General features: G+C 39.2%; 4 protein-coding genes across 5 annotated transcripts; 3 read left to right on the top strand and 1 right to left on the bottom strand.

Moving 5' to 3' along the window:
* The first annotated feature begins 3,807 nt into the window (after positions 1-3,807).
* LOC111446810 (probable WRKY transcription factor 7) lies at positions 3,808-6,197 on the top strand. Its single transcript, XM_023085769.1, has 3 exons — positions 3,808-4,976; positions 5,081-5,206; positions 5,464-6,197. Exons 1-3 carry the CDS (start codon positions 4,123-4,125, stop codon positions 5,621-5,623), a joined length of 1,140 nt encoding a protein of 379 aa, XP_022941537.1. The 5' UTR covers positions 3,808-4,122; the 3' UTR covers positions 5,624-6,197.
* Positions 6,198-7,107: 910 nt separating this feature from the next.
* LOC111446809 (uncharacterized protein At4g06744-like) lies at positions 7,108-8,463 on the top strand. The gene has a single exon (XM_023085768.1). It carries the CDS (start codon positions 7,154-7,156, stop codon positions 8,453-8,455), a length of 1,302 nt encoding a protein of 433 aa, XP_022941536.1. The 5' UTR covers positions 7,108-7,153; the 3' UTR covers positions 8,456-8,463.
* A 623-nt stretch (positions 8,464-9,086) lies between these two features.
* LOC111446812 lies at positions 9,087-10,912 on the top strand. Its single transcript, XM_023085770.1, has 2 exons — positions 9,087-9,384; positions 10,291-10,912. Exons 1-2 carry the CDS (start codon positions 9,205-9,207, stop codon positions 10,651-10,653), a joined length of 543 nt encoding a protein of 180 aa, XP_022941538.1. The 5' UTR covers positions 9,087-9,204; the 3' UTR covers positions 10,654-10,912.
* Positions 10,913-11,228: 316 nt separating this feature from the next.
* On the bottom strand, positions 11,229-20,749 carry LOC111446807 (kinesin-like protein KIN-4A). Of its 2 annotated transcripts, none has more exons than XM_023085766.1 (26): positions 19,757-20,749; positions 18,723-18,869; positions 18,487-18,636; positions 18,164-18,411; positions 17,674-17,858; positions 17,463-17,587; positions 17,261-17,297; positions 16,463-16,554; positions 16,262-16,369; positions 16,011-16,136; positions 15,793-15,916; positions 15,580-15,692; positions 15,352-15,450; positions 15,166-15,279; positions 14,944-15,060; positions 14,790-14,870; positions 14,613-14,684; positions 13,929-14,022; positions 13,768-13,799; positions 13,588-13,685; positions 13,409-13,507; positions 13,107-13,328; positions 12,480-12,642; positions 12,206-12,376; positions 11,817-12,124; positions 11,229-11,744 (listed from the first exon to the last, which is right to left on the bottom strand). In XM_023085766.1, exons 1-25 carry the CDS (start codon positions 19,871-19,873, stop codon positions 11,912-11,914), a joined length of 3,147 nt encoding a protein of 1,048 aa, XP_022941534.1. In that variant the 5' UTR covers positions 19,874-20,749; the 3' UTR covers positions 11,229-11,744; positions 11,817-11,911. The 2 variants fall into 2 exon arrangements, with proteins under 2 accessions (XP_022941534.1, XP_022941533.1); XM_023085765.1 differs by having other exon boundaries at positions 11,229-11,741.
* Positions 20,750-23,420: the final 2,671 nt, after the last annotated feature.

Genomic DNA, 23,420 nt, shown 5'->3' with positions numbered 1-23,420 from the left:
ATGGTTTGTGTCGATACAGAAACTACTCGGTGGGCCCCGCATACTTTATAGATACCGACCAATGAAATTTACTCTTTATTATAAATTTATATTTTAAATTTAGCTATTTTGAAATTTTACGAGTTTGAGATAGAATTTGTAATTTAATCTAATTTACATTTGTCTCCTTAGTCGATGCATTGACATTGCTATCTTCCTCTTTGCCCATTTCTGTAATTTCCCCTCTCTTATATTTTAATAGATCCATTATAAGATTTCCTTCCAAATTATCCGCTACTTAATTGTAATTAATTAATTAATTATCGTGCTTTCCTCATGGTCGTGAGAATTCCAATGAGGATTAAGAAATATTCTTTATAAATTTCAATACAACAATATAATTTAATATCCTTTTTTAATGAAAACAGTTTTAATAATATGTTATAAAACTCAAAGCCTAATGTTTTTTATATATATAAAATTTGCAATATAGGGAACATGTCCTTATTAAATTATAGAGATCCAGCTCGTTTTTTTTTTTTTTTTTTGGGTTGAATTATTATCAAGTGGCTGCAAGTAATATCATAGGGATATTTGGTCAGACATACTTGTCGTGTTCCCAAATTATGGTATTTCATTTTTATTTTCCCCAAAAATGTGGCGCAATATTTATTTATTTCCAATTAAATATCTTTGCATCGTCATCTACCTTATTTTGGACAATAATGTGAGATAACCTATCAATTCAATGTAACATGTCTTCTTCTTCTACTTCTTCTCTTGGTGCACATTTAGTATTAAATTTATTTTCATTTTAGAGATACTTTATTAAATAATTTAATTATTATAATTTAAAATATGTGATAATTTAATCTTTAATATGACAAAAAATAATTGAGACTTAACAGAAATGTTTATAATTATAAATCCATAAATTAACAATAGAAGAAATGGGTTTATCAGAAGTGCACAATTTGTTTGTCAACATATATATGAATTTGTTGCCTAATTAACTAAGTAATTACAAACTAAAAATCAGATTACTCTCACACACCCTTCAATTCTTCATAATTATTGCCACCAACATGGACCATTGATGTACATCGCTAACAACCATTACGGCTCAATTGCTGCCGTTAGAACCCTCCACCGTACCACTACCCTGAACTACTTTATTGTAGGTGGTTGTATCTGTCCACGTTTATTAATCAACAAAGACCCTTAAATTTTGTATTCACCGTACTATTGATGACTACTTTACCAATCATAAAATTAATCGTAGGGTTATAAATACAAATTTGAAAAGCAATTCAAACACGTTATGGCAGGTTGGATTGGAAGAGTGAGAAGGTAAAGTTTTGGATAAGGATTATTGTTTTAAATAGAAGAGTTAGAGAAGGAAGAGAGGATGAAATTTGGACGCAACTAATGAGGGGAAACTGATCAGATTTAGACAGCTTGAACCAAAAAAAAAAAAGGATATAAAAAACAAAAGCGAATATGATGTGATTAAAATAAGAGAAAGAGGATTGAAAAAGATGAGAGAGATTGAATGGATCTGGTTTGTGAGTGGACAATAACTTAAGTTCCATTCACATGGGAAGCTAAGAAACAGGAGAAGCCAGAAGGCAGCGGCATGGACAATTGCCACTAGGCTTACGGCCCATACTGTACGCAAAAACAGCCACAGGGGCTTCAATTGGGCTGTCTGGATCTTCTGCCCACTTGACACATGCATCCCCACTCCACACTTCACTCTATACCTCTCTCTATTTCATCATATTATCAAATAATTTAACATGATATCTTATTCAAGCCAACACTGGTACCAAAAACAAATTCAGTTTCAAAGGTAAACTGTAACCACGCAACCGAACTCGCTAATAGATATTGTCAACTTTAGTTTGTTATGTATTGCGGTGAGTCTCACAGATTTAAAATGTGTATGACTAACAATGATACATAACGGATTAAAGTGGACAATATTTGTTAGCGGTATCTTCGAGCTGCTATAGTTGGCATCAGAGCTGAGCATTGGGCGGTGTGCTAACGAGGACGCTAGCCTCTAAAGAGGGTGGAGTGAGAGATCTCACATCGGTTGAAAAGAGAAACGAAACATTTCTTATAATAGTATGGAAACCTTTTCCTAACAGATGTGTTTTAAAATCGTGCGACAATATGTGACAGGCTAAAGCGAACAGTGTTTGCTAGCGGTGGCCTTGTGATATTATAATTGGTATCAAAACTAAACATTGGGCAGTGTGCCCAACAATGACGCTGGCCTCCAAGGGGATAAATTGAGAGATCTCACATTGGTTGAGAAGGAGGACGAAGTATTTCTTATAATAGTATGAAAACATCTCCCTAACATATGTGGTTTAAAATAATAAGGCTAACAACGATACATACGTAATGAGTTAAAGCAGACAACATTTGCTAAGTTGTCAGAGTTAGTATTAGAGCTAGACACGAGTGGTGTACCACCAAAGAGGTGGATTGTGAAATCTTATATCGATTAGAGAGGAGAACAAAATATTCGGGTGCGAAAATATTTTCGTAATAAATATTTTAGTAGCGATAGTGTTACCTATATAATTTTCAAAACATTTCCCTCTCATCAATTACATTGAAAACTGCCTTCCGTGTGCCTTCTTCATTTACTTTTCTTAATGATGGGAAGGATGAAAATAATGAATTTGTTTTCTTGTTTCCAATCATCAAACACAAACAAAAGTTACATGCACCAACAAATATTCATGATTTATCTGATGAAAAATACCAAAAGTATAAATCGTAACATAATTTATGCTCTAAATTTTGAATCATAGATTTGATCTTCAATCTTAGGTGACATTTTTCTTGAATGCAATGTTTGTTAGATATTTTGGGAATTAAAAAATTGAGGGTTGGAAAGGCTAATTAATTCATGTAATTAAAATCATTTATGAAAAAAGCAAAGGCTAAAAGAGGGGGGAAATGGGGGAGTTGAATAGGAAGTTGGGTATTTAAAATTCAAGGGATTTAAAACACAAAAAGAAAGTCAACAAAGTGGCTTCGAATTTGGCATTCTGTAATGAAAATTGAAACTTGACTTAATAATATTAATGGAATCTTGAAATTTCTTTAAAAGTTTTAGATCCCAACTGAACACGTTTTCGTCAAAAACTCACATTTGTTGGAGGTTGGAAAATTGGAGGAATTGGTCACTCAAATTTGAACCAACTTTGCCAAACTTGGGTGTTCTTTCTTTTCAGTTTTCAGCCATACCTTTCAAAATGGCGTTGATTATAGGAATTGGATGCCTTCTGAGCCACACGATGACGACCCTCCTCCCTATGCCATTGGCACCCACTTATTTCTCTTGATATCTGCGCCAAATGAATGAAGCCCCCCTTCTTTTCATCTGCCTCAACTCCAACACAGCATCTATCTCAACTTTTGGTTTAGGGTTTGTTCCTTTCTCATTCCAGGACTTTGTGGGTCTCTCCTATAATGTGGGCCCGAAAAGGCAAAGCCCAATAAAAAACCAAACCAAACCAAACCAAACCCAAGAATTGAAATTTGAAAATGAATGAATGAATTTATTTGTTGAGGAAAGAAGGGAATCCAAGGTGAGTTATTGGTGGAGAGTTCCGGTATCCGGTAAAAAAAAAGGATCCCCACCTACTCACTCAATGACTTTTGTATTAAAAGCTGGGAAAGGTCAACTCTATCCCACTGTCTCCAACTAATAATATATTGTCCTGTTTCTCTCTCTATTCCCGATTTTACCGAGTCCTCAATCTTAACGGCTACTCTCAACCTTTTGACCTTATCTAATCCCATCACTCATTTAAAACCCCTCTCCAACCGATTCACCCTGTAATTGGGCCTTTCCTACGCAGGAGGGTCAATTGACTGACAGTTTCCACATACGTGGCGTCCTCTCATTGGCTTCAGGGTTTGACGCCAGATGGACCAGAATCGACAGCTCAGTTACCCGATGCCTTGCATAGAGAGGCCATCAGTTTGACTCGAATCCTTTTCTTCCTCTTCCCCCAATTTCTTTTTTCATCTTTTCCCACCGTTCTGCTTTTCCTCGTCACCATTTTCTTCTTTCTCAATATAATACTCTCCTCCTTCTGCGCCCCTTCTGTTTTTCATATGCTGCTTCTCAAGAACAATATGGCTGTGGAGTTTATGGTGGGTTTTGGGGATGCTGCTGCTAATTTCACGCCCAGTATGGAAGAAAATGCTGCTGTTTCTGCTGTTCAAGAAGCCGCTTCTGCTGGGATTCAGAGCGTTCATAGCTTCCTCACCTTGGTGTCTCATACTCCTAATCAACATCACTCTCAACACGATTCTTCCACTTCCACTGCGCCCGATGCTGCTGCTGGATACGAAGCCGTCGCCGATTCCGTCGTCAACAAATTCAAAAAGGTCATTTCTTTACTCGACCGGAACCGAACTGGCCATGCTCGTTTCAGAAGGGCTCCGGTTGATTCTACTGCTTCCTCTCCGCCCAAGGTCAAGCCGCAACATCAAGATCCGAGTTCGTCGTCTCCGATTTCAGTCCCTCAACTAAAGAAACAAGAATCAGTTTCTGCTTTTAAGGTTTATTGCCCCACGCCTTACTCTGTTGTGCGTTTGCCTGGTCTTCCCAACAACCCCCATCAGCCTTCTAATCAGCCAAGTACTTTTCAACCCCAGCACAATAACTCATCGGGGGGACTAAAAAATGGGTTTGTAAACAGAAAAGACTCAACATCCGCCATCAATTTCGCAGCCTCGCCGTCGATTTCCGCTGCAAATTCTTATATTTCATCCTTAACCGGAGACACCGAAAGCTTACACCCATCTCTGTCATCTGGTTTCCAGTTCACCAACATGTCCCAGGTCTCTTCCGCCGGAAAGCCCCCTCTTTCCTCCTCCTCACTAAAGAGAAAATGCAATTCCATGGACGATTCCGCCAGGAAGTGCGGTTCGTCTTCAGGTCGATGTCACTGTTCCAAGAAGAGGTAGGTCCTAACAACAGATTATATAAAATCTCCATAAATTTTCGTAAGTGGGTTTGGAATATTAGATTCGTTATTGAACTGAGAGTGTTTGCATGGCTTATCAGGAAAAACAGAATGAAAAGAGTGATCAGAGTTCCAGCGGTTAGTTCAAAACTTGCGGACATCCCACCGGACGATTACTCATGGAGAAAGTACGGCCAAAAACCAATTAAAGGGTCTCCTCATCCGAGGTGTGTGATTTTTGCTTTGGATCATTATCTTTGTTTTCACAGTTCTGGTTTGTGTGTGGTGAAGTGAAGTCGTTGAATGAATAAGTGGGTGGGGGCAGAACAGAAGGGGGAGTGGTTGACCTGTGTCGTCCAGTCCGTTGTTTGGTCTTGCAAGCATAATAATAATAATATATAGGAGAAAAAAGAGTGTAGTGTAGTGTAGTGTATGAGGACCGACCGACTGACTGAAAATGATGACTTTTTTGTAAATGAAACAGGGGATATTACAAGTGTAGCAGTCTGAGAGGCTGTCCAGCACGGAAGCACGTAGAACGTGCCTTAGACGATCCAACAATGCTGATTGTTACTTACGAGAACGATCACAATCACGCCCTATCTACCCAAACACCTGCACCGCTTCTTCTCGAGTCATCATAATAGTCAACTCATCCAACGCCTACAATTCTCCATCAATATTATATAAATATATATATAGTTTGGGAAAACCACAGTTTAAAATCATAGGGACCAATAGTCAACGCTGCGGCTTGAGCAACGTCTCCAAGAAGAGACTAGTGGTGGGTGCGTTGCACTGTCTGTCAATAGAAAATTAGAGATGCCCCTTTTCGTGAATGGGTTTGGATTTGGAAATTTGAAGGATGTGAGAGGGAGAGAGTGGGGGGATGCTACGCTACTCAGTGGGGCTTCTGTTTTCTTAAGGCTTTCTTTCTTATGCTCTCTCCGATATTAATATTATTCCTTGTGGAATTTTATTGTTTTATAGCATATTGGATTAGATGGTGGATGTATTTTATATGTATAAACAAACAGCAGACAAAAAACCCCACCTTTATTCCCATTTCCACCCAATTTTTATTCTTGTATGCTAACTTTCTTTTGCTTCAAAAAATTAGCAAACGTTTCGATCCATGGGAGTTTTAGATTGTACCGCAACGCTAGGTCTTTTTCCTTCCTGAATTTCGCTTCACTTGGGTTCATCAAAGTTTCAACTTTTCCTATGTGGGTCGAGCGAATTATCCATTTGATTCCCTGTGGGCTTCGACCCATCACTGATATCATCTTTATGAATTCTGTTTAATTATTGGGAAGTCCAGTTTTGAGTAGATTGGTTCCAAACTTGCCATAATTACGGTGATTGACTCGCCAATCACAGTCAAATGACGAAATTGAGTCTTCCTTAGAGATTCAAATCTGTCACTCATGTCTGTACCTTTTCAAAAAGAAGAGAAAAGGGACGGTTTATAACGTGTATCAAGACAATGAGCTTTTGTTTCACTAAGGCACCTACACAGCTGTATGCAGTAACGCAATCATTATCATCTTAAGAGAATGGAATCCAATGGGCAAAAAGGTGACTCTAAAATAGAGAACAATAGTTGACTTTCATAAGACCTATCCGATCCTTCAATATAAGACTGCTGCTCTTTAAAACTCACAGAATAATGTATGATCTTAAAATCAAAGTTCAAATGCAAATTAAAATATTGACACTTTAGAGTACTGAAGTGGCGGATCAATATATGAAAAGGTTAGATGAAGTTGTCATATACTAATGAACCATATCTCCAATCTGACGAGCAACTTATGCGATGGTGGTTTTTCTTCATTATAGTTTTTTCTTTTTATCATTGCCATTTGGTTTCTGTTTTCAGTGTTGGGACCCGAAGTACTGGACCCAATTCTTGAAAAGTTTGGATCATTGATTTCCACTTTTGTACTGTAATTTTTTGGTTTATCGTTTTATGCTTTATCAACTTGACACAAAAATCCACCTACTAATTTACAGAGCCATACCTGCTTGATCCCAAAGCGTTTACAGCATCCCCTCTTCTTTTTGCCAACTCTCTTATATATAACAAGCTGGTTTATGAATCTTGGTCTGATTTTGTCACCTCTTATAAAATCCTGAATGAACTACAAAGAAAACAATTTATTGGGCAGATAAAAATGAGTAAAATACCTCTCAGTGTTTTGCTGTTTCTGTTCGGCAACCTGCTCTCTTCTTCCGTTGTCCACGCCATAGTCAATGTTACTGGCAACAAAACGCAATACTTCAAAGTGGGTAGTGACAGAAATTCGGAAAAAGACTGTGATCGGGGGTGGCCTCACTGTAAGCAACCAATAACTGCTCAGCGATCATCTCTTTTGCCTGTTGAAGCAGAGGTTTTGATATTTGAAGACCTGAGGCTTTCAGTGGTGTACCCTGTGATTCAAAAATTCAAGTCAATTATCTCCTCGGATCCTCAAGGAATCACTAAAACATGGGTTGGATCGGATATATGCAACTACAAAGGTTTTTACTGTGACAACCCACCCGACAACAAGTCGGCCACGGCTGTTGCATCCATAGACTTCAATGGCTTCCAACTCGGTGCACCATCCCTCGAAGGCTTCCTCGATCAGCTCCCTGACATTGCTGTGTTTCATGCCAATTCCAACAAATTTGCAGGCACCATCTCCACGAACATTGCCAAGCTCCCTTATCTATACGAGCTGGACGTGAGCAACAACAGATTATCTGGTCCTTTTCCTACTGCTGTTGTTGGTTTGAACAGCCTAACCTTCTTGGACCTTCGGTTCAATTTCTTCACTGGGTCAGTCCCACCTCGACTCTTCGCGCAGGACTTTGATTTTCTCCTGATCAACAACAACAATCTCATGCAAAATCTCCCAGACAGTCTTTCCAGCACCCATATTCTCTATCTCACCTTAGCCAACAACAAATTTAGCGGTTCAATTCCAGTCGGTATTGTGGAAGCTTTGTCATCTCTAACTGAGGTTCTGCTGGTAAACAACTCCTTATCAGGGTGTTTGCCTTATGAATTAGGATCACTTGACGAAGCAGTTGTATTTGATGCCGGCAACAACCGTTTAACAGGACCATTACCCTTCTCCTTGGCTTGCCTAAAGAAAGTGGAGCAATTGAACTTCGCTGGAAATCTACTGTATGGTATGGTGCCGGAAATGGTTTGCGCGCTTCGAAATCTGATAAATCTATCTTTGTCGGACAACTATTTCACTGTTGTTGGGCCTCTGTGTCGGATTTTGATAGGGAGAGGAGTATTAAATATTAGAAACAATTGCATTCCAGATCTGCCTTTCCAGAGACCAATAGTTGAATGTGCAAAATTCTTAGCATTTCCCAGAGTTTGCCCTCGCATGTGGACTTATACTCTAATGCCCTGCATGTTTACCTCTATTAATCCCCCAATTACTTCCATTCCCAAATATCAGCCACATTTTCCCTAAATTTGATCAATTCCGAGGCGCATCTCGGAATCGCATTGTCTGTGCTTTCAATTTTCTGCATCTCAATTGTAATTCCAAGAACATTCTCAGTAGAACGCCCATACACTCACACCAAAGGAAAAAGAAACGTATAAGCAATTTGCAAGCCATTACATTATTGTTTTCTAATTCAAGAATAATGTGTCGGAAATTTGACATTCGCGTTCTAGATTAATTTAATTATGCAGATGTTTAAGCGATACCTGTTACGAAAAAAGAAAATATATTACCGGAGGGCAAAGAGGCGAATCACTCACCATTCACCAATTAGTGGAAGCTGCGACTCTCTTCCGATGAGGAGGCGACAGCCATAAGACGAGAAGTTTCAGCATGGGCGGTGGCCGCGCGCTTTCAGCCCAACCCCTGTTGCTACCCGCTGTGTTGGGAATATGGATCAATGCGTTCGGGTTGGGTATCAATTATCAAATACCTATCCACAAAGTTCTTTTCACTTATCGTATTTTTTTAAAACATTTTTTAAAAAATTTATGAGAATTATAAATTATTGAAACAAAATTTAACCATTTCTTTTTTTAAAAAAAAAAAGTTTTTGAGTATTATTAAAACAAAATCTTCAATATAATTGGATGAATTCATCAAAATTTTAGGGTAAAAATTGAAAAATTGAAGAGACGGATGATTGTGGAAATTGCAATTTTCCCACGAAAAAAGAAAGAAAAAGGGAAAAAAGAATCTGCCTTGGATTTCTCATGTATAAAGCAAGATCTCGAAGAAAATTCCCCGATGATTCCATGGACTGTAAACAGTCGGACTTGATGGAGGCTGAATTTTCGGCGAACGGAGCCGTCGCCGGCGATTCTGTCCGCGAATTACTCACATTAGCTCGTCAATTCATCAATCAACGGAAGCCTTCTCAAGCCCTCCAAGCGGTACGTTCGACAAAAAAGAAAAAGTTCTCTCTCTCTCTCGAATTCTTCCTTGGTCTATTCTCGTTCTTTGTTATCTTTGAACTATCAACTGTTGAGTTTCTTTGAATTAAATTACTTCAGTTGAGTTCTGGTTGACATATGGGATTGAAAATCCGCCAATAGGGCTTTCTTTCAGGCAAGCCTCTAAGAAACCATCGCATTCCATAGTCTTTTATGCTCAATGTTAAGCATAGCTTGCTTGGATTCCATCCCTGAACATGGCCTTTCATTCCAATCCTGGGCGCTCAGAGTAGTCGACCACAACCAGCTAACTATTGACCTAAACATCTTGGTTAAATGCCTTGAAGGGGTTGCTACGAAAGCTACTTTATTCCTTATAACATCTCTAGAATCCTTTAGCCTACCATAATCTGCTTTCACTTCAGAGAAATCTCCTAAGCCCTCTGCCAATCTTAAGAGGATTTGAAATACTACCACCCCCTTCTCTTAGATGCTTTGTCATTGAGATATTTTTGTTGTAAAAATTGGAACAATCTCTCATGAAGAACAGATTGTGTCAATCTATATACTTGATGTTGGATTTCATGTCGTACTGAATCTTCTTCAGAACTAAAAATACTAAGGTACATACACACAAATTTTTCCTGAAATGTTGTAGAACTTCCTGTCCCCATAGCTATCTACTCCACGCTGAGTGAGGCAGATACTGATAAACCTATGATATTTTATAGCCCTTTAGAGGAAAGGATAATACACATGCATGCCGTAGTAGTAGTCACTCAGATACCTCAATCAACATGGCTAAATCATGGATGGAGCATATGAGCCTGATCTATTAGAGAATCAGAATGAGATCAATAAATTTTGTTAATAGTTTCCAGCACATTGTTTTTCATGTTTGGACAGTTTGTAATGGCAATGAGAACCCAAGGTGGGGATGCAGCAGTCTTTCAATCGTTGCACCGTGCTGGTGAGCTGTACAGAACTCGATTGCGGGAAACTGCAGATGTTGATCAACTTGCTTCTATATTTGCAGAGTGTGCTATAGCTGAAGCTCAGCCTCTGAACCCTGAACCTGGAGAATGTAACATGTCTAGCTCATCGGTTGTTGATGCTCACGGTAATTCTATACTGGCAGAAACTGGTAGGATGCAAGTTGTTATGGATGCATTCTCAGATGGGAGCAGTTTTATTTGTTTGCAATGTGGCGGTCTTGTTAGTAACCATCGCAAAGATGAGCACTATGCATATTGGTGTGCTCAGATCTAAGTTGTGTTCGGATATCAATGCTCAAACTTGTATTTGTACATGCCACAGCTTCTTCTGTTCAAGAGAGAGGGAGAACAAAAAAGGTACAAACAGTGAGCTGCCGCATTTCTGGGCAGAAAATGATTGTATTGAGATAACTCCTTTTCCTTTTCCTTTTCCAATGGTATTTTAAGGCCTACCTGGATTTCCAGATAACATCCACTGGTTATCAGTACTTGCCATGCTCTTATTGTTTAATTCTTCAAAGAAGGCGTTATCAATATCAGTATGGTTCATTCAATGTTTTTAAAAGGCAGCCTTGCTTTGTACCGTGATATAGCCCCATCAGAGTGGCCTCTTCATTTTCATACCTATTTGCACCCAATTTCAAGTGGCTTATGCATCAAATCCTGCGTTATCCTTTGAGTTCAATGAGAAAGGAAGGCTTCTTCCATATAAAAGCGGCTTTTGCCATTCTCAATTGCCTTCATCGCTCTGAGGAGGACTGAAGTCACCTCTCTTGGCGGCCTTTTGCTTTAGCTCTTCGGCCCGAGCTTTGTAGAGTGAGATTCTAAAAACAAAGATAACAACCTTTGTGTACGATTCATAAAGTTTGATTCAAAGTTTCTTCTTTTGCTTAGATACAAATACATTTACAAAGCATGAGTCCTCAAGTAATAAGATTAGTATCACACAGAAAGACAAAACATATTAGTAAGAGATCTGTTTTTTTCTTTTTTTTCTCTCCTCCAACCTAATAGTTTCTTTCAACAAATCAATATTGTACTCAAAGCGAAGATAAACCAAAGGACTAAAGAGAAAAAAAACTTCAGTACACATTCCTGCATTCCTTTTCTTGTTATTGACAAGATATACAAAGCTTTCTTGAGCGATCTCTCTATCCATTGTATACATGCTCGCCCCGTTCCCGCACTTGCAGCCATGCTAGCTAGTCGTCGGGTGACCCCATTTTGTAGCATCCATACAAGCTTTACAAGATGCTTCAAATGTGATAACCACAACATCGAAGAATCCAAAATCACATATCTACCAAAATGGTTTTCCATTGAAGAAATATGCAGAGATCATATAAGCCTGCCTGACTTCAGCTGCTTTCATTGGAGAAAGATCGTGTCAGGTTCAAGTAGATACAAATGAATGAATCAGAAGATCAAGAAGAGTACCTGCAGTTATTGCAATTTGTTCCTGTGACATGAGGTGGAATCATAGTTCAAAGTCAATGATATTTGGGGGATAATAAACCCGAAACCACCAAATATCACCTCCCAGCAAGAAGAGCATGTGGTCGAGACCTTGATCTCATTATTGTTTCATCACTATGCCTGATCAATTCTGCAAGTCTCCATGGTTTCTGCCATTTCCATTTAAACTTTAACAGACATTGATGATGGCTTCTCTTCCATCTCCAAAGCTTCCCAGCTTGTCCTACAGTTGCTAACTTCTTCATTGATAAGTTTCCAATTGGTACCATCTGCACTAATAGCACCACCGCTCTTAGAAAAATGAGAGGTCAGTTTCTATGGCAGTAAATGAACGGGGAAAATGGTGTAACCTTTCGTGTTTGATCTGGGAATGCTGTAGAATCTCTAACGCAGCCATTGGCAATTCCTGCTGTATACTTGAGTTGCTTCGGGGCTGGTACTGACATTGGGGACAAGGGACCGCTCAATTCATCAGCAAAGTGTTTTAATGAAAGTGGTCTGCTCTCATGCTCACGGTGGACCTGAAAAGAAGCATAATCGTCAATAAGTGATGGAGCAACGTAAAAACTTCAGTATGTATGGATGAAGAGTTGGAAAAGCGTAACCTAATAATCATAAACTCACCGGTGCAGATGAAGCCAATGCAATTGCAGCAGCCTTCTCTCTCACTTTTAGCTCCTTTTCTACTTCCTTTCTCCGTGTCTCACTCTGCCGCAGCAGTCCCACAAGTTCTTTCAGTTGCTCCTTCATTTCCCTACTTTCAAGTTCCTTTTCCCATAATTGGCACCTGTAAATAACAAGCTCGTTCAGGTTTCTTGCATCAGTTGTGAAGATCTTTTCAAATCTACTTTTTAGACTATTCGGGCACCGTGTACTCACAATCCAAGTGTAACAGCTCAAGCCCACCGCTAGCAAATATTGTCCTCTTTAAGCTTTCCCTTTTGGGCTTGAGGGGAAACCCGAAAAGGAAAGCTCAAATAGGACAATATCTACTAGCGGTGCGGTGTGCCAGCGAGGACACTGGGCTCTCAAGTGGGGTGGATTGTGAAATTCCACATTGGTTGGATAGGAGAACAAAGCATTCTTTATAAGGGCGTGGAAACCTCTCCCTAACAGATGCGTTTTAAAACCTTGGGGGAAAGCCTAAAGAGAACAATATTTGCTAGCGATAGGCCTGGGTTATTACACCAAGGAACTAAAGTGTAACTCTAATCCCAGCAAAAATTTGGACTCATGGACTTGAATAATTACCGTGCATCTGCCAGAGAATTGAACATGTATTGAAGTAAATTCTTAGCATCTCCCATGGAGCGCAACTGGTTCCATCGTCCACGGTTGGTGAAGGCACGCTCTCGTTCCTCAGCCTCTGAAAGTTGTGAAGCCATCGCCACAAGGGAATTTGACGATATACTTATCATGTTCTCAAGCGACGTTACTCTGGCCATTCTTGCAGTTGGCGACATAGAGGACACTCTGATTTGCAAAACACAAGTTAGATACAATCCACATCTTTATGTAGAAGCTGAATTCTTTCGTTTGATAACAATTCTTACCTAGCCAAACCATTCTTCCCTCTTGGAGGGCTGAGGCCCTTTGAAGCAAACTCTTCCACTTGCCTCAGCATGGATAACTCTTCTGCAAGTGCAGCTCGCCTGCATTGCAAATTAATCAAAATATACATTGGAATTTTATTTTATTCATAATTCAACCTAAGGTCTAGTGTTACACATACACTTGGCTTTGTTTTTCATATTCAAAACGAACTTCATGCACGTTCACCATTACTTCCAATTCATGGTCAAGCCAGCGTTGTAGAGGTTTCTCATGGATCTATAGAAAGAGAATTTTCCATTAGAAACGGGATTGAGCTGACATAATAGGGAGGAAGGCAATGAAACAGATCAGAAAATACCTGCCCGTTCATTCCATTTCCATTTGTAATACCTGAAAAAACCAACATCGAGGAATTGGATTTTAAATCACTTAATTATTATAAGCAGGAAAAGGGTTGTCCTTATGAACAAGGCATTGTCAAGTAAGGAAAACCTTAATATACTCTAAATAAGAAAATACCTGAATTTTCTCGACCGTTGGATTTACGAGCTTCCAGTAGTTCTTTCAGCCTCTTGGTGGCCATTGCAGCCTCCTCTGTTTTTCTTTGAAGAACCTGAAACAAATAAGTGCATATTGATGATAGATGGCAAGAAAAAAAAACATTTACCCAATCCAAAAGGGGGCCAAAATTTTGTATACAGACCTAATTGCTATCCATTTAAAGTAACAAATATCTTTAGAATTCAGATATTCACCTCTTGGGCTTCCCCTTCCCCTCGAGGTTTTAAAACGCGTCTTCTAGGAAGAGGTTTCCACACCCTTATAAGGAATGTTTTGTTCTCCTCTCCAACCAATGTGGGAACTCACAATCCACCCTCCTTGGGGGCCCATCATCCTCATTGGCATACCGCCCGGTGTGTCTGGCTCTAATACCATTTGTAACAGCTCAAACCCACTGCTAGCAAATATTGTCCTCTTTGGGCTTTCCCTTCTAGACTTCCCCTCAAAGTTTTAAAACACGTCTACTAGAAAGAGGTCTCCACACCCTTATAAGAATGCTTCGTTCTCCTCTCCAACCAATGTGGGATCTTACAAAAATCTCTTATAATTAAGCATCCAAAGCATCCAAACCATTTGAGCCTTGTTATAGAGGAAGAACAGATAGATGATGAATAAGGAAGCAAGTAACAATGAAGTACCGACCATTTTCTGCCGTTGATTTAGAGCTTGCAGTTTGTGCCTTTCATATTCATTTCTCCTGCCCTCCTTTTTTAGCTGTTTTGCAAAGTTGTCAACAAAAACAGTGAATAACAGATATAAACAATCATAGTTGGTCGACTCAATAGTAATGCAATTTTTATCTTCTGGTGGTTGAATTACCTGGAGAAGCTCTTTCTCACGAGACGCTTTCCAGTGTCGAAATTGTTCCGCCTCTTGTTTCATCCTTTGTTGTAATTGAACCTTCAAGCTACAAGTCTCAGAAAATGGAGAGAAAAGTACAGAAGCGAATATAAACAAGAAATAATGAATTTACCTTCTGAGCCTTTATGAACTGAATCTCGTCCTGCAATTTTTTGGCTGCTTCGTCACTTTTTTGTTTTTGCCTTAGTAGCTGAACCTGGTTTTCCTGTTTCTTCTTGAGTTCCAGAATCTATAAATAAAACAATTAAAAAAAAGTACGAATACAACTTATATTCCAGGAATTCCTTTCTCATACATAAACAAGGGCGTTCTGAGAAGGGAGAAATTGAATCACCTGAGCCTCAAGTGTTCTGAGTTTTGGGGAATGTATGTCATATAATTTCTGTGTCTGACCATCGGAACAAGCAGACAGGTTTTCAACTTCAGCTAACAAGCTATCCCTCTCTTGCTGCAGGAGTGAAAACAATGAACATAATTTCGCCACAAAAATAGTATAGATTCTACTGAAGTAGAGGCTAACCTGCACAGCTCTTTTCTCTTCTTCCAGTTCCACGATTTTCTTCCCAAAATGCTGCTTGAGAGCTGCTGTATCAAATCCTCCAAAAAGCTTCATTTCCGACTACAAAGTCATTAACAAAATCACTGTAAACAAAAGCAGATCTCCATGTTCTAAAATATAAGAACTAAACCATCTTCCCAAGTTCTTGGCGGTTTAAATTAGCTCTTGTTGTCATGTTTCTAAATTTACCTCTTTTTGCTCTAAACGTTTATTTAGTTCATGTAATTCTTTGTCCATGCTATTCTGTAGAAGTGTATGCTCCCATTCTTTTGCCACCTCTTCATCAATTTCACTCGAGTCCCCTGCCAACTCGGAACCTTAATTAGTAAAAGCTATCCAAACAAAACATGGAAAAGAAATGGACATATTACTGGTAAAGATCTAAGTTAGATAAGGCCATACCTGACATTGTTTCACTCATTTGAAAATCTGGTGATTCTATACTTTGCAAGTCCCTTTTGAGCCCATCACTTTTGACTGAGCAATTTATAATTCTATCACTTTTGACAGAGCAATTCATGCCACCCTGGAAGATACAACAAACTTGCTGAGATCAAACATAGCCAGCAAACATTATACATATTTGTGGAAGCAATTGAAATGGATGACGGTGCACGTACTTCGACACAAACTCGAGCATCCGTTTCACATGGCTCCACAATGCTACATCGACTACGGTATTCGTGAAGCTGACGACAGAGATCTTGATTGGCAGCTTCAAGCCAGGCAATCCTTTCCTTAAGAACCTATTATAATGTTTCACAAATTACACTATGTTCCTTAAGAACCTATTATAATGTTTCACAAATTACACTATGTTGGTATATTATAAATGAAACATGCAAATATAAAGTGTTTCATAATCATGTACCTGAGTTTCATCAGAAGACGACCCTCCACGAGCGAAAAGTTCTGCCTGCAGATATTCTAGTTGTTGTCGCATTTTTAGCATTTCATTGGACATGGGATCCCTGTTGACCTGGTCAGCAATAAAGAAGAGAAATATACACCCAGAGAAAGAATATAGTATTCATCAACCCAAAAGACATATAAGGAGTTTCCATATACTTACAACTGGCTTGTTTTGGATATTGCGAGCTCGATTTGCATATTTCAAAGTGTTGAGGGTTTCCTCAGCATTAATATCAGCGGGGCTGATGCAGGCTAAGATAGTAAAACAATTTTATTATAGGAAGAACTTACTATTAATAACTTTAACAAATAACAATAGCTAAGAGCATGCAATTTTCAGACTCTCTAGAAGGAAAAGAAGGACACTATCGGTATTGGAGATAAAGCTCTGCAACTGTAGAGAAAAAATCCATTGTAAGGAAGTTAGCATCACAGCCTTCTGTTTAATCTGAGGTCCCACGTCGGTTGGAGAGAGAACGAAATATTCCTTATAAGGGTGCGGAAACTTCTTCCTAGTAGACGCGTTTTGAAACCTTGAGGAGAAACCCTTGAAGGGAAAGCCGAAAGAGGACAATATAGGCCAGCGATGTACTTGAGTTGTTACAAATGGTATTAGAGAGAGACATCAGGCGGTGTGTCAGCGAGGACGCTGGCCCCCAAGGAGGTGGATTGTGAGATCCCACATCGAACGAAGGATTGCTTATAAGGGTGTGGAAACTTCTCCCTAACAGACACGTTTTAAAACTGTGAGGTTGACGGCGTTACATAACAGGTCAAAGCGGACAAGTGGTGGGTTTGGGCTGTTACAGAAAGACTCCAGATTGCACTCATTTCAAATATTGACCAACAAATGCCCTAATAATTCAGCTTTCAATGGAGGGAAGACTTGGGTGGGGTGGAAAGTACACCCTGAAGCAGAATTGGTTGCATCAGACTATATCAGAGATTACAAGTTTACCTATCATAGCAGTTTTGCTGTTACCACCAAGAGAGTCCTGCAAAATGGAAAATTTTTATTAGACAAAATGGGGCATAAAAGACAAGTTTCTTGAAGATCTGACAAATCTTTGTCGGGGCTAAAACAATTATCTTGGATGCATCTTTCGATGTGATTCTTTCATCAAGTAATTCATGTTAGACTATCTGCATCGAAACCGAACCTGTAAGAGTCGAGTCAATTTACTGTCCCTATATGGAACATGGACTCCTTCTCTCCGCTTCTTCTCATCACCAAGAGCACTGATAACATTTCCAAGTGCAAGAAGACCCTTGTTTATATAAACTCCTGTTATGAAAAGATAAAATTTGATGAGTGAATGAATGAATACGTGCATAAAAGAACGCCAATGAACGATAAGTCCTTCCACCTACCTTCCCTGAAACGTAATCCATCAGAACCTGTTCTCTTGGCTCGTTCAGACCCAGCTAGATCTACCAAGTGCAACTTTGCACACAAATACTCTTCACTCATATTGTCATTATTGCTTTCACCGGAAAATGCTGGATTTAGTTTACGCATTTGCTCTAATGTGATGGTGAAGATGGCATGCGAGCGACTGAAAAGAGATCATAACATTCCACAACAGCGTTAGCATCTCTGAACTAGGTGTATTCTACTCATGACTATCGAGGATTATTGGAAGGAGTAGTCCCACATCGACTAATTAAGGGAAACATATCGAAGATAAAGCATGCTAACACCATCTCTATTAGTACGAGACATTTTGGAAAAACCAAAAGCAAAACCATGAGAGAGTATGCTCAAAGTGAACAATATCATACTTCAAGAACCCTATAGACTCTTTCCTAGATATTGAATTGTTGAGAGAAATAACTTTGAATCTACATTTGGCAGTTTTACCTAGACTGATTATTCATATTCGTACTTCCCGTCGCCCTACTCAACGATCCTTGCTCCAGACAAGAAGCCATTTCTTTGGGTGTGCTAACACTAACTTCTGTAGATCCAGCTAGAGTGATGACACCATTTGATGATTCACGAATTTGTATGGGTGGTTTCCCAGGCAGAGTTACTTTCCCTGCATTTGCACCCTCCACTTTGGTAAAAGAAGTTGAATCAAGCAGGTCTCGTACTTCTTCCTTGAGAATCTTTTCCATAGAATGAACAAACTAGTAAGAGCTTTGATCTTTAAAGGTGATCAAGGAAAGGATAATGACAACAACCTCAATAAAGGAAACATGTAACTGAAATTCCATTTGGTTCTTTAAAGTTTCAATCTTGTTGAACAAGAGATTCATGACTTGAGGGACGATTCCTGTTTGACATCCCTCCTTAATACCTGTGCCCATGGTATACGTTTTCCCTGATCCTGTCTGCATAAATAAAAGATATCAACCAAGAGGAGAAACTCTATGACACCAGACTTCATATGAATAGCACTGCTCTGAAGTTTCTATACCTGGCCATAGGCTAGAACAGTAGCATTATAGCCTTGGAATAGACCATCTACAAGCGGAGATACACATTCTTCAAACAACGAGGATGGGGGTGAACCCGTGCTTCCGTAGACATGATCAAATGTAAATGAATGGGATCCAATTTGTACCTGCCCCATAGTCAAAATGACATGTAATCCCACTAATTAAACAAAATCAACAAGTGCATTCATAAGTGGCTGCCAGGATCTAGTGGCAGTAGACTAACCAAAGAAAGATATGCTGCAAAGCTCAAGCGCTCAGACATAATTGCCAAGCAAAACAAGCCCGCAAGATTTAAAACCAATTATATTGTAACACTACCGATACATATTGTCTTCTTTGGACTTCCCCTCAAGGTTTTAAAACGCGTCCACCGGGGAGAGGCTTCCACACCCTTATAAGGAATGTTTTGTTTCCCTCTCCAACTGATTTAGGATCTCCCATACATGCGCGCTTCTATCCTATTCGAATTATAACTATTTGCTATAACTCATTAAGCTTAGGGGCAGCATTCACAATTCTATCCAACAAGTTGTAAAAACTGTTCACCAAGCCAAAGAAAAACCAGTTTGAAACTCCATTCACATGAGAATCATCATCTTACAGTAGATGGAAATGAACCCCAAAACACACCCAAACACATACATATTGACATAGTAATTGTTCATAAGAATCCTGAAATTCAAAAAATACTCTCAATCACTCCCTTAAACCCCCCCAATTACAATCGGAAGCTGCCAAAGTAGAAATCACCGGTGAAATCTAACAGGAGGCTCAATCGACAAAAATACACAAACCTCAAGAACCATGCAGCTTATTACGGCATGCATAATTAGATCTAGATCTCTAGGAACCTGGAAATTAAAAAACTCCATAGTACGGAAAGAAACAAATCTCCCGGAAGAAAGTAGCCATTGATAAGAACATGTCTAGAATCCCGTTCCCCGCCTCTCCCCACAATCAAATCCAGAGATTTGAGGTACCCACATCCACATTACGATAGAACGAAAAGTACCTGAGGCTTCCCGGAGATGACGGTGACACAATCCTTACACCCCAGAAGGCGCTCATCGCCGATTAGCGGGCGGATGTTGACGGCAACCTTCACGCAACAATCCTCCCCAGCTTCCATAAGAAGCAGCCAGAGGGAAAGTACAAGAAGAACAATGTTGGGAAAGAAATATTCAGAAAGAGGAAGAAGAAGAAGAAGATGCAGACAGCCAAGATTATGTACGTCAAAGTCAAGAGTGAAAGATCATATTTTTTGGAAACCCATTTGCATTGTTTGAAAATTTGGGGAGAAGGGGTAGAATCAGAAAGTGATACAACAACCAGAAGAGCCCAAAAGAAGCTAAAACAAAATCCGGAGCTTCAGACAATGTCAGGAAAAAAACAAAAAAGAAGAAGAAGAAGAAGAAGAAGAAGAAAGAAAGTGAAATAGTTTAAAGGGGAAGGGGAAGGGGAAGGGGAAGCTAAGAAGAGAGAAGGGGTAGTTGAGGAATTAGAAGGGATGTGGATTATAACTGTACAGAGCAACTGCTAGGACAACAACCACTGTCATTTTCCTTTTGTCTTCACCGAACTGCCCTCTTTCCCGAACTGCCCTTCTCCCCCTCCTCCTCCTCCTCCTCACCGGGCCGCTGGGCCCCCCTTTGCTTGATTTTACACCATAATACGCGTACACTCAGTAGAAAGAGGGTTTGGTTCCTTGAATACCACGTATCCGTATTATGATATATTCCATACCGGCGCGTTTCGTAAAAGGAAATGGGAACGCCAAACGAACCACGTGATTGGAGTCCAATGGGGGTTATTGGTAATTTCCGTGAAGGATAATGATGAAATGCCGAAGCTCTGTAATTGTGTGGGTTTAATTTATGGTATGTGGGCTCGGGATTGGTGGCTTCGTAGAGCTGTGAAAACTGGGAAAGAAAAAGTTAGCAGAAAATGGTGGACGGGTGGCGCCTAACTGATGGGGACGTGGCGGCGGCGGAGGAGGAGGAGGAGGAGGTGGTGGTGGTGGTGGTGGTGGTGGTAACGGGAAGGAAGGAAGGAAGGAAATGCCAATGGAGGGAAGAACCAAAAAAGAAAGAAGGAAAAAAAAAAAAGAAAGCGGGCCCACTAAAATGAGACAGAGCCAGCTGGTGGTGTCCCACACTCACATGGCGTTTGATTGTTAATAACCAGCTGGACCCCACCTTTCCCGGTCAGACTCTTGTGGGCCCCTACCTCTTTCACACTTTCTCTTTTTTTTTTCCCCGTTAGTTTCCTATTCCGAAGCGTATTGCCTTCTTGCTCCGGGCTTCACCGACGACTCCAACCATCTGACATCCGTCCCCTCATAATTACTATTTTACCCCCTCATTCAACATTTTCATTCAAGGGACAATGTGAGTAGAGATTCCAATATTTTACTTGAACAAAGAATTTGATATCTTACCTAACCTAAATATATCTCAATAATTAAAGTATTATCTCATTATTTCCTTTTTAAACTTTAGCGTTTTAATTTTTTAGTAGAAAATGTAAAAAAAATGAATAGAATACAGTTGACCACTTGTATTATTCAATACATAATTGCATTAATAAAGTAGAAGAATAATGTCTATTTATATCCAAATCTAAACAAATCTAATAACATCTATTTTATTTTAATAGGATCATGGATTAAGAGAGAGATTGTGAAACTACTCCTCTCAATAATCTTCAACAAATTTTATTAATTCAGTCGGTTAAATGTTATGTTTAAAATTAATGAGTCACATGCGCAATCACATTTGATGCATTATCAAGAGGATATTAAACAAAGATAACAATAATGAATGGTCCATCCCCACATGGCCATTCATGTCCAATTAGACTCCAAACATTCCATAGATTTAAAATACCGAAGAGGGTGGCGCAAGTGAGAGTGAGCATCCCCATTGACAAGACGCAGCCTTAGCTGCAGATCGGTAAGAGAGTAAATAACAATGGCAATGCATTTTGTGACGTGGAAATGTTAATGGTGGTTGCCAGTTGGGGGCAATTTGTTGAGTCGCTAAGCATTTTGAACAAACAAAAGATGGGCTATCCCCATCCATCGCTAGTTTCCCTTTGGTTTTGGCTTATCATTGTACGCGGTGATGAGCCTCTTATTCACTCCCCCAATGGCACCAAAAGGGCCTCCAAGATGTGGACTGTAAGTTGAGCTATCAGTTTTCAGACATCAAATCCTTGAGAGCTGCGCTTTGAATGTTCTTAAAGGTATCTGGTTTAATCAAGCCCAACAGATGAAGAAAGGAAAGTATTAATTGATTTAATTAATAATAATAATGTTGATTTATGAACTAATCTTACCCACTTCATTCTTTATGTTATAAAATTCATTACATAGTACTAATGAGTGTTTGGCTCATTAGCCACATGACAAGGGTAGCGGGATGTCAATTTTTGCTTTCTTTATTCACATTCCTTCAAAAACCTCTTTTTTCATGCCTTTTATTCTGAACGTGTAAAGCATTTTGCATCACATGCTCTCGCCTGCTTTACATTCCACCCTTATTCTCAAATACTCTTTTTAATTTTGTATCCAAGGTGGCAACTAACTTTACGTCGTCTACGGTGGTCCGCTAACGTATGTTTAAGTCTCTGATCTCATTTTGAGAAGAATATTTTAGAAAATGGGAGTACAAAATTTTTTCGAGAATTTGAAAGCAAGGTCGAAGGAAGGTTTTGAAAGCAATGTTACATGCTACAAGTGAGAAAGACAACACAACGACTTAGATAGCATATAACTTCGAGCAAGAAGAATTGTCGATTAGTCGCATCACCCATAGTAAATACATTTTGAGGCGATTCAGGTCTGGAAAACTCAGACATGGTTTCACCGAATAGTCATATAAATAGAAAATACAATAATAAGACAATACAACATGAAAATAAATAAAGGGTTCGATGTAACATGCACACATGAACGAAGATGACCATGACACAAGACACTCATTTTTCAATCTCTTCAGCTTTTTATTACATGATTGTATGAATTAAAAGAATGAGTTGTGGAGAAGAAATTATGAGGTCTCATAATTTCAACACTTAGCATGACGATCCTCATGGGGTCCAAACTAAAGCCACAAGGAAAAGGAGGAGCTTGAAGATAGCAGCATGCACTTAAGAACATCTTTATTACACATTTTCATGGGATAAGGTATGATTGGAAATGGGATTTTGATTAGATTTATGATGATTAAGATTTATAAGGAAGCCTGGCCCCAAGAGATAGAGAGCAGTAGGGACTCTAGTATTTGATTTTCTCTTGTGCATCATGTCTTGTCTTTCTTATAAACTGCAATCAATTGGAGGTTTTAAGGTAATTTTGGGCCTTTGGATTTGGGACAGGACATGTGCTAATAGTCACATGTAAGTGTTCCATCATCATCACTTTTGTTCAAGTTTCGAGTGTCGTGGGCTTTGTCATTTTGAGAACTGAGTACACTCTCATCTCTATTTTGACCTATTTTGGTGCCTAAATTTTACCTCCATGCTCACTTATGGCTTTGTTATCACATGCTGCTTTGGATTCCTTCCAATGGAGTTGATGATTATTGGGAAGAATAATCCTACCTTCTCTAATTAAGAGAAAAATTATCTCCATAAATCACGTATTCAATTTTTTTTTTTTTTTTTTTTTTTTTTTT

Source organism: Cucurbita moschata, unplaced genomic scaffold (genome assembly GCF_002738365.1).
Source record: "Cucurbita moschata cultivar Rifu unplaced genomic scaffold, Cmos_1.0 Cmo_Scf00008, whole genome shotgun sequence".
Lineage (NCBI taxonomy): Eukaryota > Viridiplantae > Streptophyta > Magnoliopsida > Cucurbitales > Cucurbitaceae > Cucurbita > Cucurbita moschata.
The sequence above is the reverse complement of the archived record's forward strand: the minus strand, read 5'-3'. Positions and strand labels throughout refer to the sequence as shown.